Source organism: Mesocricetus auratus, unplaced genomic scaffold, assembly GCF_017639785.1.
Source record: "Mesocricetus auratus isolate SY011 unplaced genomic scaffold, BCM_Maur_2.0 Super-Scaffold_100007, whole genome shotgun sequence".
NCBI lineage: Eukaryota > Metazoa > Chordata > Mammalia > Rodentia > Cricetidae > Mesocricetus > Mesocricetus auratus.
Genome location: NW_024429191.1, coordinates 1799396 through 1818947, shown reverse-complemented (window position 1 = coordinate 1818947; position 19552 = coordinate 1799396). Strand labels below are relative to the sequence as shown.

At 49.4% G+C, this 19552-nt stretch overlaps 1 protein-coding gene across 1 annotated transcript in view; it reads right to left on the bottom strand.

Moving 5' to 3' along the window:
• Positions 1–6325: 6325 nt before the first annotated feature.
• Positions 6326–19552, bottom strand: part of Tekt5 (tektin 5) — a 38026-nt gene continuing 24799 nt past the window's right edge. The window contains exons 6-7 of the mRNA XM_005084560.4: positions 9758–9912; positions 6326–6819 (exon numbers count right to left, since the gene is read on the bottom strand). Of these exons, the coding sequence (XP_005084617.1) occupies positions 6381–6819; positions 9758–9912 (594 nt within the window). The 3' untranslated portion in view covers positions 6326–6380. The remainder of the gene's footprint in view (positions 6820–9757; positions 9913–19552) is intronic.

Genomic DNA, 19552 nt, shown 5'->3' with positions numbered 1-19552 from the left:
AGGAGCTATACAGGAAGTGAGATTACAAATTGAAAGAAAAAGATGGCCCCAGTGCCCAGGCACTCAGAGGACAGGCCAAATCTGTCCTGGAGTTTCCAACTACAACTAGGGAAGGCTCAAGAGCTTTGCATGGTTGGTTTGGTGTTTGAGCCTGGATCTCATGTAGGCCAGGTTGGCCTCAAGCTCCCTATGTAGCCGAGGTCATACAGATATTTCCAGTATTTCATATGATTCTATTGTCGAGGCAGCTGTGAAAACGGTTGTAAGGAATTATACTAGGGTGCACACTGGGAAGGAAAGGACATGGAGGGGACTCCTGAGTTAGACCAGATGATACTGTTGGGGAGTAACTAACTGGGAGCTAAGCAGGCGGCTGTGTGCAGCACCAGGGTTACTGCTGGAGAGAACAGAGCATGCTGAGGGTGTGTCAGAAAAGTAGAGCCCAGAGGAACTGGAGCTGGAGGAGCAGATCAGAGCTAAAGCCAGCAAGTCCTGCCCAAGAAGCTGCTATGATTGCTTCTGAAAAGGTCTTTCATTGAGATAGCCCAGCTTTGAACCTCAGGCTCTGCCAGGGGCATTTATCATGAGTTGTTGTGACCCATGACAGAATTACAGCTTATAGCAATTGATAAGTCAGATGTCAATCCTCCAGAGGAATTATCCTCCGATAGAGCAACCCGTTGGCAAGGCTTACGGATCTGTGACTCTGAAAACGGTTCCTTTCATCTGTAATTTTGGTTTGCAGTAACAGCTATGATATCTCCCCGTTACCATGCATCTCCATGTAATGTGTACATGTAGTATCATGATAACATCTCAATCTTATAGACACACATATTTTTGGGTGACCAGAAAGATGATTTCTCTCTACACTGTGTTCTCCACATTATGGTGAGAAATTCAAAAGCCTGTTCTCTATCATTAGCCTTACTGACAGAGCAAGTTGGCCAGACATGTGTCCTTCTGGACAGATCACAAATGGAACTTTCGCAGATTTTGCTTATGAAATTGTAGGCTTCTGGCCTTTCTAGATCTAAGCCCTTCTATGACAAATTAGGGCGGTATTGCAGGTGTCTGGCCTTGTTATATCACAGCCCTTCAAGAGATCAATAGCATATAACTGACAAACCATGTCCAGATATTTTAACCACACTTAAATGTAAAATAATGCATGTGTTCCTTGCCTTTTCCTTAGATCTCTCAATGGTTTAGTTTCCTCCCTTTGTAACCTGTAGCAGCCCCATTTAAGAGATGGCTGGAACCTCCCCACAGCTGCAGCTGTGGTTAGCTACAAACTAGCTGATAAATTTTGTTACCTATCTTTAAAGAATGCCTGTGTCCCTGAGAATTTTCCTTGTAGTTTTTTGTTACTAGCAAGTTGTTAATGAATATATGTTCACACACACACACACACACACACACACACACACACACACACACACACACACGCCCTTGGGGATTTGTAGCAACAGAAGAAATAAGATTGGAAGAATGTGAGAAATGATGTAGAATGTAGAAGAAATAAGAATGATAGAATCGGGACAGAAAATTAAAGCTAAGAAATTATATACAATTAGGTCAAGAAAATTTGAACTAAAGAAGAAATAAAGAAAATGACCCTAAGATACTGTGTGAGGTTATTATAGAAATCTTTCTAGCTCCACTGCTGGGAGGCATTTCTCTTTTGGAACCCTGGGTAGAGGCTGTGGGCCGATTCAAGCCTTTCCTCCAACTCCCTGATCCAGACAGATGGGAGGGGAATTCCAAGACAGGCTTGCATCTGCCCAGCTTCATCTGCTAGAAGGCTCCATCATGCCTGTGGCTCCAACCTGCTGCACATCTTAGCTTCCCTTCATTCCTAGTGGTCAGTGGGAACCTGTCATTAGATGCCATGGCTAAGATGCCAGTGCCTTCTTGCCACTAGAAGGTGGGATCAGAACCTCACACACCCTCCACCCACTTCCTCCCACTCAGATGTTGTCTGCCCAGATGCTGACAAGGACAGCCCAGAGTCTGGGAGCAGAAGAGCCGCAGGTCCTCTACCATCTGAGCACATGGCTCAGCCGGGATCCCCATCCCTACCACCTCACACATCCTGTGGCTTCCCTCCTCCTGAGGCTGGTGTTCAGTAAGAGGCAATGCAGGAATCCATGCCCAGTGCCCATGTGGCTGGGTTTGACTGGCATGGCGCTGGCAAGTGCTCAACTTCTACTCCAAGACATGTCAGGGGGTGGTGCAGGGGCCAGAGGAAGAAGGTGCAGGGTGTACTTCATTTGTGTACAGTGAGGATGGGCAGGGGCCTAGCTACTGATGTCATTCTTTTTATTAAGTGTGTGTGTGTGCGCGCGTGCGCGCGCGCACGTGTGTGCGTGTGTGTGTGTGTATGTGTGTGTGTGTGTGTGTGTTAGAATTAAACAGTTTGGCAGTCAGAGGATTATAGGGTCTGTCCTTTCCTCCCACCTTTGTGCAGGATTCAGGGATTGAACTCAGGTCATCAGGCCTACTCAGCAAGAAACTTTACCTGTTGAGCCATTTCACTGGCCCCAAACCACTTAAAAGTGTGCCATTGAGCCATACCTACAAGGTCATGTGTGTTGCCTATTGGGCAGCAGCTGTCCTCCCCACAGAACTTTAAGAGTGACATGAGGTTAGGGCAGCAAGTTGAAGTGTTTGCTACACACTCCTGATGATCTGAATTCGGTTCCCAGAACCTGTGTAAAGGTGGAGAAAGCAACTCTACAGAACTGTCCTCTGACCTCCACAAATAAGCCTCGGGCGTGTGCTCTCCCCATTAGCAAATAAATAAAACAAACATTAAAAAGGATCCAGGTGAACCTAACCCCTAGGGATAGCAGGGTACACTGTGAGAACAAGGAATCTAATCTCCCTATCTGGTTGGGCCTGGTTGTCCATGATAGGTAAAGACAACCCCAAATGTGGAAAAGAGATCACTCCCAAGAAAGTAATTTTCTCTCACCGGTACTCTCAGCTAATGTGTCTCCATCAGACATCACCAAACCGGAGCCCAGCATGGGCTTATGTGACACCCCTGTCAGAACACGTGCCACCAGCTGCAACCCACCAGCTGAATGGTGCTGAAGGGATGGGGCCAGCAGCCCCTTACATGCCCATCTCAGCTGTCCTGGGCTCTGTCTCCATGGGTGCCCACACCCCAAGCTTGCCCTCAGAGGAGTGCCAAGAATGCCAAGCAGTACTTCTGGGTGGGGAGGAGGAGAGTTGGCCATATCTCAGAGACACAGAGAATTCCATCCATGGGCACGTCTGAGGTCACATGATATCAAAAAGGTGCAACCAGAAACTGGAAACCCAGCCCCCCCTCCCATATCAGACCAGGAATGTTCTGTATGTCTTCAGGGGAGGAGCAGAAGGAGTCTGCAGCAGCCCTTAGGAATTTCAATTGTGTTCTGCGCCCTCCACCCTGCCTGCATGAGGGGACACTTGTCTAGAGCACTTTTGGACCCACAGGAGCAAACAGCTGAGACTTTGTGTGATGGTGACGCACTGACATTTCTGGGCCAGGCTAAACAAGGCAGGCACTTTACTCTCTAAGCCTGTACCCCAAGTGGCTGGGGGGGCTGGCATTTGAAGTGTTTGGGAAGCCAGTGCAGTTCATCTTCACTGTCTCGGTGGGCAAGTGGCCTCACCTCCCTGTGCCTCAGTTTTCTGAACTATAAAGGGAGTGGGCAGCGCCCATTTCATGGGGTGAGTGTGGGGTTACCCAGCCAAGTCCAGCCCTTGGCATCCTCCTCATACCCTGGCTGTTACCACTGCCCATGACTAAGGCCTCCAGAGGATGGAGAAACACTTTCTCAGGTCAGCTAATAGACCAGGCTGTGTAAGTACAGGTTGAAACTGTGTAACAAACTGTAACTGCAACCTTTGCCAGTAGCCTTGCAAACTATAGCCTTCGTATATTTGGGAAGCTGAGATCAGTGGTTAAGATTCTGGATTCCTGTATCTAGGTTGAACTCTTATCTCCCTCATTTATTTACTGTGATTATAGGTGAGTTCCTTGCTATCTCTCTACTTTAATTTCTGTAGTTTTGTTTCTTAATTACTGGCGTGTGTGTGTGTGTGTGTGTGTGTGTGTGTGTGTGTGTGTGTGTGTGTGTATGCTTGCTTGCTAGTCAGAGGACAACTGCTACCATGTGGGCCCAGGGATTGAACCTGGGGCATCAGGCTTGGCGGCAAGCTCCTCTGCTAGCTTAGCCATCTTGCCAACCTTTTTTTTTTTCCTGTTTTACAACCAAAGTTTACCAGTGTTAGTGTTCACTGGCTCTTTTGCACAGCACTACTGAGAGCTCAGCTCTTTCTGCAGATGCAGGAGCCAGAGCTTGCTTCAAGAAGAACACAGGCTCCTTCTGTCTGCATGAGCTCCACCCACTGCCCTTTCCTTCTCACAGTTCGAGAGTCTCCGGAACTTGTTTTGCTTTTAGACTTGAGGCTCTTCAGATGGCTGCGTGAAATACTGGACATACGCCCTCTTAATCTGACCTTGGCCATTGTCTTCACCAGTCCTGCATGTGGCAGCTCATATGAGGACACTCACACACACACAGATCCACAGAAGTACACCTTGTAAGCATGCTGGAGGCCACAGCTGGGTTGGCTCGACTTTCCCCCTTCACAACCCTAGACCCAGTGAAAGAGAAAAAGTATTCATGTAGACGGACCATGGAAGCGTGTGAACAGTGGCCAGGTTCCGGAAAGACAAAGAGGATGGCACCAATGTGACCTCTGACCTACTGATTCCATCCAGGGTGTGAGAAAGAACCAGAGAGCACCCCAACACTGGACAGAGTGACTGGGCTGTGGTGGGTTATTAGTCACTGCTGTGATGGTTTGGGTCTGAAGTGTCCCCTCCAGGCTCATGTTTTGAATGCTCAGTTCCCCAGTTGGTGACAATGTCTTGGGAAGCTCTAGAACTGGGGGAGGTGACACCTGATTGGCAGAAGTACTTTATTAGCATGAGTCCTTCTACTTTGGCTGGCTCCTTATTCCCAAGTCCACCACGATGTGAGCAGCTACCACACACACTTCCAGACGGCCACTCTACCGTCTCTTCCCTGCCACGCCGAGCCTTTCCCCGCTTGAGTCATCTTTCCCAGGTATTTTAGTCACCGTGGTGTAAAAGTAACTGATGCACAGCACTTATGAGGGGACTCAGTGATCAGACATGAAGCTGAGCAGGCTGAAACGCATCGTGGAGTTTCACACCTGGTGTCCCTCCTCTGACTTAGCCATTGGTAGAAGAAAATCCACAGCATCAGGTGTGTGTGAGAGAGAGACACCAATCTACAAGGAGAGCCCCAGATCTGGAGAGATGGCTCAGTAGGTGAAGGCTGTCAAGTCTGACTACTCCTGAGTTCGATCCCCAGGACATAAATGGGAGGAGGAAAGAACTGACATGCTGTGGTGTGCACTCCCCCCCCCACCCCCCACCCCTCAGAGACTGGTGTTTCTTGGCGCCAGCTAGACAGCATCCCTCCTGAGCCAACTCAGGAAAGTGGACTGGGAATTCCTCCATAGCCTGTCAGCCTGTTCTTGGGCCTGGCATGGGGCCAGCTTTGGGATTGTTGCTGAGATTTCCTGCCATGGGTCCTGTCTGTAGCTGGGACACCACCCTGTATAACTGATTAGCAGTGTGCTAGCCGCAGTGAGTGTGTGTGTGGTTCACCATCAATTGGGCCTTCTGCTGTATTTGGCAGGTGGGCTTTCCCAACTTGTAGAATCCTCTACAAGAACAGGAAGTACTCTCAGCTGCTGAGCTAGCTCTCCAGCCCTGAGTCTGTCTTTGTTGCACAGCACATCTACTCCAGGCTAGCTGGCCTGTGTGCTTTCTGCTTCCCAATCAGCTGTGAGAGGCTGGTTCCTGAGATACACTCGTCTTGTCTAGCATTTTAACGTAGGTCCTGGCTATCAAGCTCGGGCGTCAGGTTTCTGCAGCGAGAGCTCAGCAGCTGAGCCACCTCCTCTGCCCAACTCTTACTGTTGCCCTTGTCCATATAACCTGAAACTACTGGAAAACGAACCCATGCCTTAAGCATGCTAGACAAGTACGTCACTACCAAGCCTGATGGGATACCCAGCTCATAGTCTCAATTCTTAAATAGTGAGGAAAGGAAGGGCAGAGAGAGGAACAGAGGAGAGAAGAGGGAGGAGGAAGGAAGACTCTTGCATTCCAGGCGATGACCCAGGGCTGCAGGCACTGTCCTTGAGAAATCCTGTCCTATCTCCTAGTAAGTAGCTCAAAGAGCTTTGATTTACTTCGGTTCTGTATCATCACATTTTCATGAAGACAGGAACGGGAGAAAACGACTCTTTAATTTCTTTTTCAGCTTTTTCCAACGTTATGCCATTTAACACACCGGCGCAAAGCAGGAGCCTGGACCGGAACCGGACACGGAGCGGCCACAGAGCGAGGAGCTTTCACAAGGGGCAGAACCGCCGCAAGAGGCGGAGCCACAAGGGGCGGGGCCTCCACAAAGTGCTAAGCCGCCGCCGCAAGAGGAGGACCTGCCGCCGGGGGCGGGGCTGACACTAGGGCCGAGGCTGGCGCAAGGGCCTGCGCCTATGCCAGCACAAGCGTGGCCCACCAGGCGGGGTGTGCTGGGGAAGGTCTTGCGCATGCGCATGCACTTCTCCTTGTCGATGCATAAGGTGTTGGCTTTGATGGCCAGCTCGTGCTCTAGCCGCGACTTGGTCATCACCAGCAGCTGCAGCGTGTCTTGCGTCTCCCGAAGCCTCAACCTGAGAGTCTGTAGGGTGTCGTCTATGGTGAAGACCTCATTCACGAGCCTGGGGTGGGACAGAGAGAGACCTCGGTGACACTTCTTTCATCACAGCCACCTCCAATGAGTGGTGGAGGTGCCTGGGGGTGGTCACAGCAATGCAGTCCTCAGCCCTGGAGGGTAGGGCCTTGGGAGGGTCGCCCAGGCTGACAAAGCATGAAGGAGGCAACAGATGGGACAGAGGGCAGAATCTGACAATAATTTAACCATGGCTTTGCCCCCCCAACCTACCCCCCGGGATAGCAGTGCCGCCCCCGCTTCTCCAACCTGAACTGAAAACAGGTGTTCACACCAACTGTCCACAGAAGCACTGTCTATCATGGCCCAGAAGAGGGAAAGACCAACGGTGGCACAGTCACACTATGAAAACTGTTCAGTGTAATTCATGTGCGTTTTTGTCTCTAAGCTGGTGTCATTATGCTGGCCATAGTAAGGCATTGTCTCCATCTCAAGCTGCCCTCCTGTCTAAGCCACTCGAGCATACCTGGTCTATTATGTGACCTGTTCTGCCTTACTGTTCTCCCACCTTCCCCTCCCCTTTCCTGTCCTGGTCTCACATAGTCCATGCTGACCTCAAAATCTCTCCACAGCCAAAGGGTGACACCCCATCCTTCCTTCCCTCCCAAGTCCTGAGATTATGAGCATGAGTCCTGTTCTGTCAAGTGTATTGTTTTTTTGTTGTGGTTTAGAGTTTTCAAGAAATGGTTTCTCTGTGTAGCCCAGGCTGTCCTGGAACTCGCTCTGTAGACCAGGCTGGTCTTTAACTCAGATATCCACCTGCCTCCCAAGTGCAGGGATTAAAGGTGTGTGCCACCACTGCTTGGCCATGTCAGGTAGATTTTAAGTGAGGGTTGGTTACTTTGGTTTCTGCTGATAACACACAAGGGCTAGCCTCATTTACATAAGAGATCAGGTGCACGGAGGCTTTTGCTCAGGTCTCTGTTCTAGCTAGAACACACATCCATGCTGTGCCAGCTCCTTTTGGCTCATAGGTTCACATCTCAGAGAAGTCTGGCTCCTAACCAATGGAAGCCACCTGTCCTGAAAGAGAGCCCCTCCCAGCAACTCACAGCCACTGACAACTGATGCAGGCACTGAAGAATCACTGCACATGGTGAAAAGACCCCTGTAGTGGGCTGTGTGCCTCAGAGACATGGGGGAGGTGGATCTGAGGCCAGTCCCCACATTGTCCCATGCCTTACCCCATCTCCCCAGGCTCTGCCTCTGCAGAACTTTCCAAAAGTACTGGAAGGGGCTCTTAGGGGGGAGTTTGGAGTGTGGAAAAAAGATGAGAATGAATGGGCCATGTGGGGACCAAGGAGGAAAAGTTCTACAGCAGTACTAAAAGAAGGTCTCTTGTAGGAGGAAACAGTATTCTGCCATTAACCATGTGACTTATTAGAGGCACATACAGATGAGGTAATAAAAGGACGGTTTACCGCACCACTAACCACACCCACTTTAGGCATGACTAAAGATGTATACGGCCGGATGTAACGACGTATACGTACGTAGGCGGTGAACTACGTCACCAGCCAGGCCCACTTTTGGGCATGGCTAGGGGTGTTACGGAGGAAGGTATAAAAGACTGAACAGCGGAAGTCTAGCTCTCTTTTCTGGTTTTCCGCTTGTTTCTGAATTAGTCACGCTATTTGTGCACGAGAAGCCCAGGAGCCACCTGCTGCTGAAAACCACTTGAAATATGACCTCTTGATTCAGAAGCTGATAAAAATAAATAAAAACCTCCATTCATTCAATTCATAGTCTACGTCTGAAATTGAATTTTAAAACCTTTTAAAGACAAGATCTCATGTAGCCTAGGCTGGCCTCAAACTCTATGTAGCCAAGGATGACCCTGCACATCAGGTTCTCCTGTCTCCACCACCTGAGCATTCTGTGCAGTTTCTGGGTGCTGGGGACCAGATGCAGTCCCTCATGGATCTCCTCTCCTGTTGCGACAGAAGCAAGTCCACTTAGCTAGCAGGGTAGGTGGGACCTAGCCAGCCTGGAAGGAAGTGGGCTCTTTGCAAAGACAGAGGTCAGAGGTCAGGGATGACCAGGGATGCAAGCAGGTACCCTTCCCATCAGATCCTGGAGAGATACTGAGGGAACCAGGGGCCAGAGCTGTGTTGTCTCTGCTGCTAATGTCTTCTTGGCCTTTCAGAGGAAGCAGGAGGGTTTCCTGAGCAGAGAGGGGATGCTGGGGGAGTGGGAGCTTCACACACACACACACACACACACACACACACACAGAGAGAGAGAGAGAGAGAGAGAGAGAGAGAGAGAGAGAGAGAGAGAGAGAGAGAGAGAGAGAGAGAGAGAGGGAGGGAGGGAGTGGAACCCAGAACTTGAACTTCCACTCAGTTCAGAGCTGAGACCTGGGATGGGTGTCCTGGTTCAAGCAGGGACTGGTTCTCAGTCCCAGGGTTCCTACTGCAACCATCCAGGCAGGACTGAAGACATTCTAAAGAGCTGCTGTCTCCCTCACTTTGGCTACCACACGATTCCCAAGAAACTGAAGTTGCCCCTCCCCCCAGGCATTCATGATGAGGGAAGGAAAGAGCTAAAGACTGAGGAGGAGTATAGGAGAGCTCACACAGTTGTAATAATCTTATTAGACCACCTTGCAGGAGAGATGGGAGCTCAATGATGGGTGAGACCTGGCCGAGACCAGGGCTGCTATGCAGTCTTCTTGTACTCTATTTAAATCTAAACCTCATGTCAGGACCCTGAAGATGGACTGGGGAGGGGTGGAAATGGACCACACTTTATAAATCTCCTGTCTAATCAGCCTGTTAGGTGAGTAGACAAACTTAGCTTGTTAGAACTGCCAGGGACAGCCCAGGCTCTGACACCCACAACTCCAGTAACAGTGACTCTTCTGAGACCCCTGAGACACCTCCTCTTCTCCTGGACCCCAGTAGACCCACCCCACTTCCACTCACTTGAACTGGGCTATGTCCCTGCAGAGCTCCACGTTGGGCCGTCGGGTCCTGCATGCCAGCCTGGTCTGGGCCACCTTCAGTGGGCACTCCTTGGCCATGATGGCCCTCTCCAGCAACATCATGGTGTTCTCTGCTTGGAAGATCTCCTGCAGTATCTGTGGGGGACCAGGAAGACTGTCACACCCCCCCAGAATTTTCTCACCACCTCCTCCTCCTCCTCTTGGAGAAGGCAGGGAGCTGAAGTTACCTCAGAGGCCTAGATTCCTAAATTCTCCCTTCCCCAACCCTGAACACCTTTGGGGCAGGGACTGTGACTGGGGTGACCTTGAGAAGCTGTTGTCACTACTGCTTGTCACCATGACACTGAATGCTGGTGCTGGGCCAGTACCAAGACAAATTTTGGTTTTGAAACTCTGCTAGAGTGAGCCAATCATTGTTCAATGGGAAGAGAGGGATGGGGAAATGAGGGAGGGAGGGAGGAAGAAAGGGGAAAGGAGGAAAGAAGAGGGAAGGAAGAAAGTGTGTGTGTGTCAGGGGTGTTTTCTAAAAGCTGCTCAGAGAAACAGCTTTCCCCATATAATGCTGCCATTGTTCTACTCTATGGAAATGGATCTCAGGAGAGTCAGGAGGGTCCTGATGTGTGTGGAGGTCTCAGAGGTGTGAGACTGGAGACATCTCATCAAAGCTCAGGCTGCTCAGTTTCTTTTTTATCGGACTGTTAACACCTCAGTAGAAAGGCTGGGGTGTAGCTCCATGCTAGGGTGCTTGCCATGCATGCGTGAAAACAATTTTAAAAGGCCACACAGGAAAATATTGTTGAAGAGCTGACATTGATGCTGGGTTCATGGAAGTCATTTCATGTCCTTCTAGACTTCCATGTGTTTGAAAACTTCCACAATAAAAAAGCAAAAGAACACGAGCTGGAAATGTATGTGCAGAGCCCTGGCTTGCATCCCAAGTACCACATAAAGCGGTGTGCGAGCACACTCCTGTCACCCCAGCACTCAGGATACTGGGGCAAGAAGACCAGAAGCTCAAGGATATCCTTAGCTACAAAGTAAATTTGAGACTAGCTAAAAATTAATACACAAAGGAAAATAATAAAAGCTAATGAGTGTGGCAACAAAGAATAGGCATACCAGGCTGGTCTATTACTGAAGGAACTTGAACTTGTCCAGCTCATCCCTATCCTGGCTTGGACTGAGCAATAGTAGTACCTGCAATCTCTCCACTGGTAGAAACAACCACTGTCCACCCTCGGTCACCAGCAGTCCTAGGCCTAAGTACAGCTATTTCCCATGGGCCCTCTCCTATGAGAAGGCTCTTTGGGGATGGGTTGTTCTGACACCCACTCCAGCCCTGGAATTAACCAATACCAAAGATGCACCTGTTGTATTCCTGCCAAGCCTAAAAGTCATGCTCTCCATGATGGCTTTACTGCCAGAATGTCTGTAATTACCCATCATCACAAAGAGTCCAGTTTCGTATGTCCAGAAATTCAATAATCCTTAAAGAAAAATAAACAGGGCATCTCTGCCACCACTCTCAACCAAGACATTATGTGACCCTGATTGATCCAGCTTTACTGTAAATAGATGTTGGCCATCTTGAAATCAGGCCAACTAGTAAAGGGCTGTTTACTGTTCCTACTCTGCCAGAGAAACCATTAATAAAATACTGCTGGGAGAGTCCCATCGTCCAAACTGTGGGGGTCTAGGAAGACACAGACAGAGAGACCCAATACTAGGAGCTGACATCATCAGAAGATTGCCAGCTAAGCACAGGACACCTGGTTACATCTGAATTCTAGATACACAATAGTGTGCATCCTGCAGCAGAGTGACCGACTGTTGCCACTCTCCAAAGTGTACATATATGGAAACCCTCTCATGTGTACTGGCTGTGGAAGGCGGGACATTTGGAGATTGACTAGGTCACCTTTCTATCATGCAAGAAACAACAAAAAATCAACAGTTTTCTAGTCTGCCAGACTTTGGCGAGGTTGACTTTATGGTAACAGGCCTCCCAAACTGTGACTTTCATCATATGGGTATGATTTTTTTCTTTGTTTTGTTTTGACGTAGGGTCTTACTCTGTATACCGGAATAGCCTGGAGCTCACAGTCCTCCTGTTTTAGCTGTCCAAAGGTTGGGAATATGAGCATGTGCCACTGCACCTGTGTAAAATCCACTATTTATAAAAGACCTAGTCTATATTACCTTATAACAACAGCCTAAACAGTCCAAGTGATGGCCCAGGATACTCTGACACTCAAAAATGACACAATCTAACGTTTGGATGTAACAAGGTGTCCTGTGTTTTCATTTGCTAGATTTGAGACATCCACTCAGTATGCAGACTAAAGGAAGGAGAGTGGGTCTGGAAGTCTAGAACTGTCACCAATGATTCCCTCCTGTCTGTTTTTATTTTAAGCGAGGTCCTAGTATATAGACAAGGTTAGCCTCTGGTTCACGGCCTCCTGCACCAGGGCTGGATTGCAGCCATATTCCTGCCGCTATATGGCGTCTTTGTCACCTGCCCTCTTAAAGACAACCTCATTATGTAGTCCAGACTCCCCTCAAACTCAAGACAATCCTCCTGCCTCAGCCTTCAGAGAGCTAGGATTACAAGCATGTTCTAGTAAGCCAGGCCTATTAACTGTCGCTTCTAAATAGATTATTAGTTTAAAGGTTGAGGCTTATTTAAACTATCCAAACTGAGGTGCACAGTAGTTAACAATAAAGACGGGTATGGCAAAATCAGTAAAAGGGGCTGGGGTGACTGAAGCTGGGACCCCTTTCCATGTGTCCATAGTAAGGTGGGGACAGAGTCCATCAGTGGTTACACACGGGACAAGGGTGTGAGGGACAGCAGGGTGTGTGGAATCCTATCTCCCCTCCCCCTTCCTCAGACTCCAGCCTGGAGCCCATGGCTGTTCATTTCTTCACATGCCTTTCCCCCTGCTGGCTGCATGTCTTGATCAGACCTGTCTGGGGGTTTTCCAGAACCTTCTGCTACAGCCCACTGATGATTCATGCCCAGGGCACATCTGCCCAGGCCCAGGTGGGTGTTCCTGCTGCCAAAAATTGTTCTCCACAGCCTCTTATCTAGCCTGTCACTCATAGCTGGGTTGTCTTGATCCAAAGGGAGAATAAAAGTCCCACAAGTTCCACAGAGGCACAACCTCTGCCCAAGTTCTGGAAGCCTGTGTGTATCCAGAATCCTCAGTGGGAGACAGAAACTCCGGAAGACTGTGGACTCTAATCTCCAAAGGCTGGAAGATAGACAGCGGTGTAGGCTAGCTTTCCTGCTGAAGAAGAAGCCAGTAGGGCCATCACCTAGAGCAGAAGGTCCTGATGTGACCTTCCTAGTGAGCAAGCTGCTTCTGTCAGGTATTGTCAAAGGTAGCTAATGAAAAAAGTCCAGTCCCACTTTGAGATCATTACTAACCCAATCATGTAAATATCATGTATACTTGTAGTGACACATTAAGTCGGGACTCACATATAGATAATCAAAATGGGCACCCTGGAGCATGGAGAGAGAGCTGGGGCTGCAAAGCGAGCAAAGACAAGAATGAGCTGCTTCTCATGAGCAGTGCATGCCAAGAGCACTACAAATAATAACACACCAGGGACAAAAGGAAAACAACCTCCCATAGTCCCAAGAATTGTGGCACATTTCTGTCACCCCAGCATTTGGGAGGTGGAGGTGGGAGATTCAGGAGTTCAAGGCAATGCTCAGGGAGGCCAACCTGGGCTACACCAGAGCCCGACCAACCTGGGCTACACCAGAGCCCGACTCAAAGTAAACAAACAACAAACAAACAAATAAAAGACTTGGCATTTAAAGAGCACTTGATGATGCACGCACACACGCACGCACGCCACCCGTTCTAGCCCTAAGACCTTCCCACTTGCTCCCCCATGTCCTGTGATCTCTACACATGCACCATGGCATGTACACACATAAACACAAAATGTAAATGAAAGTTTCCTTTGGGAAAAAAAAATACTGTTTAAAACAGTAAAAGTCAGTCCTGGTTTTCCTGGCTGAACACTGGAATGTTCTGGAAACCTTGTGGGTATGAGACTTCACAGAATCCACACCCCCCCCCCCCGCATGGTGACTTAGAAGGTGCAGAACCACTGGTGGGGGGTGAGGAGGTGACAAAGATGTAAGCTGTAAGGGGCTGTGTTAATTGCTTCTTTGCTGCTGGTGGGGGTGTGGTGGTTAGCCCAGGCTGTCTGTCCCAGCAAGGAGTCCCAAGCTGGGTGATCACTTTTTTTTTTAGATTTATGAATGGGGACCTACAGGTGGTCCTGCTAGGGAGCTGGCCCCTACCCAGGGCTTGCAGGTTTCTGGGGGAAATGTACAGACAACTCTGACAATGGATGGCCACAGTCGTGCTCTCTCTCCAGGGGCTCAGACTCTGCAGACACCCCAGCACCCCTGGGAACCCAGGAGGCCTCTAGAGAGAGGAGAGCCCGGGCAAGTTGGCACATGATCCTGAGTGCAGAGCCTCAAATTGCAGGTACTTACTAAACATATGTAACGTGTACACGTACACACAAAGCAAGTGCCTCAAACACACCACCTCCTCTGAAGCCACCCGCCCACCTGTCTCCAGAGCTGTGATATCCCCCCACATTCCTATCAAATGCAGCAGGCTGTGGCACGGTGCCTGGTGCAGCAGGGCATGGGGCACAGCTGTAATCCCAGCGCTCCAGAGGACCCACAAATCCAGGTCCTGCCTGCACTGTTCTGGAAGCTGGGCTCAACGAGAACAGAGAAGAAAATGCAAGCAAGCTTTTCTCACAGGGTCTTTGCTGTCCTCTTGCCCTGGGGGATTCCTTCTCAGACACACACAGGGTCACTTCATTCACCTCCTTCAGGCTGTGGCTGACATGCCCAGGAGGTTTCCTTTGCAACCCTTTACCAAAGCCTCAAAAGTTTAACAAATGTGTGAGTCCCTTTCTTTCAGACACAGACGTGGCAAGGCCCACTGAGTTTACAGCCACCCTCAGGGGACAGGTGCCCAGCAGTTGCCACGCCCCACACCTGGTTTTACTGCACACACACACACACACACACACACACACACACACACACACACACAGAGCTGGTTGACTGACTGGCATCTTGGCTCCAGGCTCTGAGGGGCTTCCCTGGAATGTTCATCTTTTTGTTCCCACAAAGCTGGGGAAAGATCCTCTAGAGTACAGTTTGGCTCCTCTGAGAGACTGGGCGGGGCTTCTGGGGATTGGGCCCAGGGAGTCACCCCATGGGAGGAGTCTTGGCACACTGGGTCAGGCAGCTGCCAAGGCTTTCCTGGCTCTGACTGGGACGGGAATCCAGTTGAATGGTGTAAGAGAAAGAGGGGCCTGCTTCAACCCTCTGCATCCTCACAAGGCAGGGTGCCTGTGACTCAAAAGGAGCCCAGGAAGGGAGTGTCCTAAACTGCGTGAGAGGGAAGATCACACCATCTCCCTGAAACTGCAAGGTGCTGCAGCCACACAACCAGAGGGGGCAGATTTAGCCCTTGGCCTATTAGTTTCTAACTCTCTCACTACAAACCTTGACAAAGGGAGTCATGAGCCCTCAATACTACCAAGCTGCTGCTCCTTGGGCTTCTGAGATTCAGAGGACAGTTACTCTAAAGCAGTGGTCGTCACCTTCTTAACGCTGTGACCCTTTAATACAGCTCCTCATGTGTGGTGACCCCAACCATATTATTACTTTTGTTGCTTTTTCATAACCGTCATTTCACTACTGTTATGAATCGTAATGTAAATATTTTTGGAGATAGAGGTTTGTCAAAGATGCTGTGACCCACAGGTTGAGAACCATTGCTCTAGAGCCTTGCAACTCAAAGTGTGGGCCAGAGACTACTGAACTCTGAAAGCTTGCTGGAGAGGACAACTGTCCACCCCAGCCTAGACCTGCAGTCAGGATCTCATGCTAACAAGGCTCAGGTGATGATTCGCTGTGTGTCGAAGGACAACAACGGGGTCTGATGTGTGGTTTGAGGCCAATCTCTGGTTACCAGTGTGGTAAGGAGAGAGGCAGGAAGGGTAACAGAGCATCTGAAAGACAGAACCAGGAAGGGATTGATAACTCACAGACTGCAGAGTGAGGTGAGGCTGGGGTCAGTATGGTTGCCTACCCACAAAAATTCAAAGGAACCTTCTAGAAGAGAGGCCTTGGAGCCAATAAACTATATATAAATAGCACCACTTCTGCTATGTGTGGTCTTTGCAAATCATGAATCTCTCCCAGCCTCAGTTTCTCTGTCTGCATCTTGGCAACAGTGACAAGGCTAAGGGATCTTTGTTTTCTCCCTGTTCCCAGCAGGAAGACCCACCAGCACCCTATAGGAGACCAGCTGTCAGCAAGCTCCCCACAAGTGGGAATGGTGACGTCAAAAACTGTAATTCAATAGCAAGTGGGAATGGTGACGTCAAAAACTGTAATTCAACAGCAAAGTGCTTGCAGAGCCCCAGGTTCCATCTCTGCACCGGGGACACTGTCTTCCCAGCTGGAGTCTATACCACCACAACACTGGCTTTGAAGGGGTAGGAAGTGTGTGGCAGAGCAGCCTGTCTCCTAAAGCTCTCTGTCTGCATCTTGTCTTGTGACAGCAGAACAAGCCTCCTCCAAGGCCAGGAATTGCGTTTTAATGTGGAGACAGCGGTGGACTTAGCTGCAGCTGGCTTTTGGTCTCCACCAGCTTTTTGCAACCTTGCAAATTTATTGTTTTCCAATTTGCTTGAAGCAAGGGGTTTCCAAGGAGATGCCTGGCTTGATCCAGACAGACTCCCAGCTTCAGAAAGGGGAAAGAAAACTGGAATAATTGGGAGTTGTTGTCAAATAGTGAGACATGTTCAACTTCACCCAAGTGTGGGAGTAAACAGTGGAGAGAGAAGGACTTAGGAACTCTGTAAGGAACTTGGACATGATTGGTCCTGTACCAGGGTCTTCCAACTTGAGCACTTAACTGTGGCCTTTTAGGGGTAGGGAGGGAGGTGGCTCAGTGGCACTTGCTGAATAAGCCCAAGGACCTGATTTCAAATCCTCAAAGCCCACACAAAAAGGTGTAGTCCTATACCTTCTGTAACCCCATGCTCAGTAAGACAGACAGGAGGATCTGTGGAGCTAGCTGGCTGTCATCCCAGCATCACATTCAGGGGAACAAAGTGGACAGTGATAAGCAGGACCCCCCTTAGCAGTTGTGACAAGACCAATGTCAGAGAAACTGCTAATAGTCTCCAGCAGGGGTTCCGAAATCCCTGGTAGAATTTGAAAATGAATTGGGGTGGGGACCTACAGATGGTTTAACAGGTAAGGGTGCTTGCAACCAAGCCTGAGGACCTGTATGGTGGAAGGAGAGAACTTATACCCACAAGTTTTTCTCTGATCTCCATAAACATGTTATGGTGGGCCTCTCCATTATATAAATTGAAACCAAAAGAAAGTGGGTAGGGGTACTTTCTACTACTCCGAAAAAATTCATGGAAACCCACTATCTCAAGCCTTCAAGAGAATCTCCTTAACACGTTTTTCTTTTCTCTCATCTCCCCCTTCTCTGTCTCTCTGTCTCATCCATCCATCCATGTATCTATGCATCTATCTATCTACCTATCTATGTATCTATCTATCATCTATCTATATATCTCTCTAGGGTCTCACATAGCCTAAGATGGTCTCAAATTTAGACAAAACAGAAAATGACCTTGAACTTTTGATCCTCCCAAGTGCTGGGATTACAGGTATGGACACCCCCCTCCCCAACACACACACACTTTGCCTAAGCACTGAGGATCAAACCCGGGGTTTCACACTAGGCAAACACTCCACCAACTAGGCTACATCCCTGGAATTTTTTTGAAAGGACTATAGCAGGCCATGCCTGACCAGTGTGGTGGTTTGAACAAGAATGACCTCCACAGGCTGTCATTATGTGACTGTTTGGTTCCCAGTTGGTGCACTATTTAGAAAGGACAAAGTGTGGTCTTGTTGGAGGAAGTGTGTCACTGGGTGGGCTTTGAGGTTTCAAAAGCCCATGCCAGGCCCAGCATCACCACCCACCCCCACCACCTCCAATTTGCAGATCGGGATACAAGCTCTTAGCTACTACATTCCAGAGCCACATCTGTCTGTCTGCCACCATGCTCCCCACCCAGTTAAATGCTTCCTTTTACAAGTTTGCCTTGGTTATGGTGTCTCTTCACAGAATAACATCAACTCAACAAGACCATTGGAGGTAGAGCTGTCCATCTTTATGCCTCCAACACAAAGCTAGGACACCTGCCATCCGTCACCTACCTGCCTGTCACTTGCGTCCTAATCTTCTCTTGCAATCCTACTCTGCACAGCTGGTAAGATTATTCTCTCCTCGTCCTCTGGCAAGGGCCACTCTCCTCTGTTTTGGCATACATATGTGCACATGACATGTATTTACATGTGTGAATGCTCACCCACACATGTGTGGGGCGTGTGTGTGGGGGTGCAGATGGTGGCATGCTAGGTGCCTGCCTTCATTGCTCTCTACTTCATTCAGTCAGGGTTGCTTGAGGAAGCTGGAATTCTCCAGTTTCCAGCTAGGGTAGGCAGCCAGTTTTCTTTAGAGATCCTGTCTCTGCTTCCCAAGCACTGCGATTACAGCTGGGCCACTGTGCCTGCTGAGCTGTTCAGTGGTGCTGCAGATCTGAACTGACCCTCATGCTTGCCTAGTGTTTATCCACTGAACCACCTCCCGAGCCCTGCAATTCATGGGAACTGATTTCCAAAAGTCCCTTAGTTGGACCCGAATTGAGGCAGGTGCAACATGCTTTAGTCATTCTGCTTGTCCCCACACAGGCTTGCCTTCCTATTTTTTAAATTTATTAATTAAACCTTGTGTGCATGGGTATTTTGCCTGAGCGAATGTCTGTGCACCACATGCTTGCAGTACCTGAAGAAGCCAGAGGAGGGAACCAAGATTTGTTAAGCCCAGAGTTACATTGTGAACCACCAATGTGGGTGCTGCCCCTTGAACCCAAGTTCTCTGGCAGAGCAGTCCGTGCTCTGAACCATTAAGCCACCTCTCCTGGCCTTTTCCAAATGTGTAGAGCTAAGCCTCTTCCTCTCACACTGAGTGTGGTGTTTAGAGGCCAGGCAGGCGGGGGCCAGCAGCTCTGCTTCCCAGGACTTGGCCAGATTTAGAAACCAGCCTCAGCAGCTTGGCCCTTCACCCCAGTGCTGGAAGGGATCTGGCTGCTTGCGGAGCACAAAAGCATTTTCCATCCACAGAAATCGCACTGTCAAACAGAGGCCAGCAACTAGACTGTCATCCCTCAGACTCCGCACTTTCCTGCCCAGCTCCCCTGCGAATAGGTACTTTTGCTGATGCTAACAGTCATTTGAAAGTCAAAATGCCAAAGACTTCGGCAGAAAAGGAAGGCTTTTAAGGTTTAAATTCCCAACCCTCTGTGGTCTGGTTACACAATTTCCTAACCTTCTCCATTGCTCCCTCCCTTCCTCCCCCCTTCTCTCTTTCCTTGCCTTTCTTTCTTCCTTCCTCCCTAATTCCCTTCCTTCCACCTCCCGAGTGCTGGAATTTTGCCACTGTGCCCAGTTTATACAGCACTGGTGATTGAACCCAGAACTTGATGCATGGTAGGCAGGCATTATACCAACTGAACTAAGCCCCCAGCCCTCCCTCAGCATCTAGCACAGCTGAACATTTTTCTCTCTGCTATACAGCCATCTACTCAAGGCTTCAAGGCCCTCCAACTAGTAGCTAATTAATCAGGG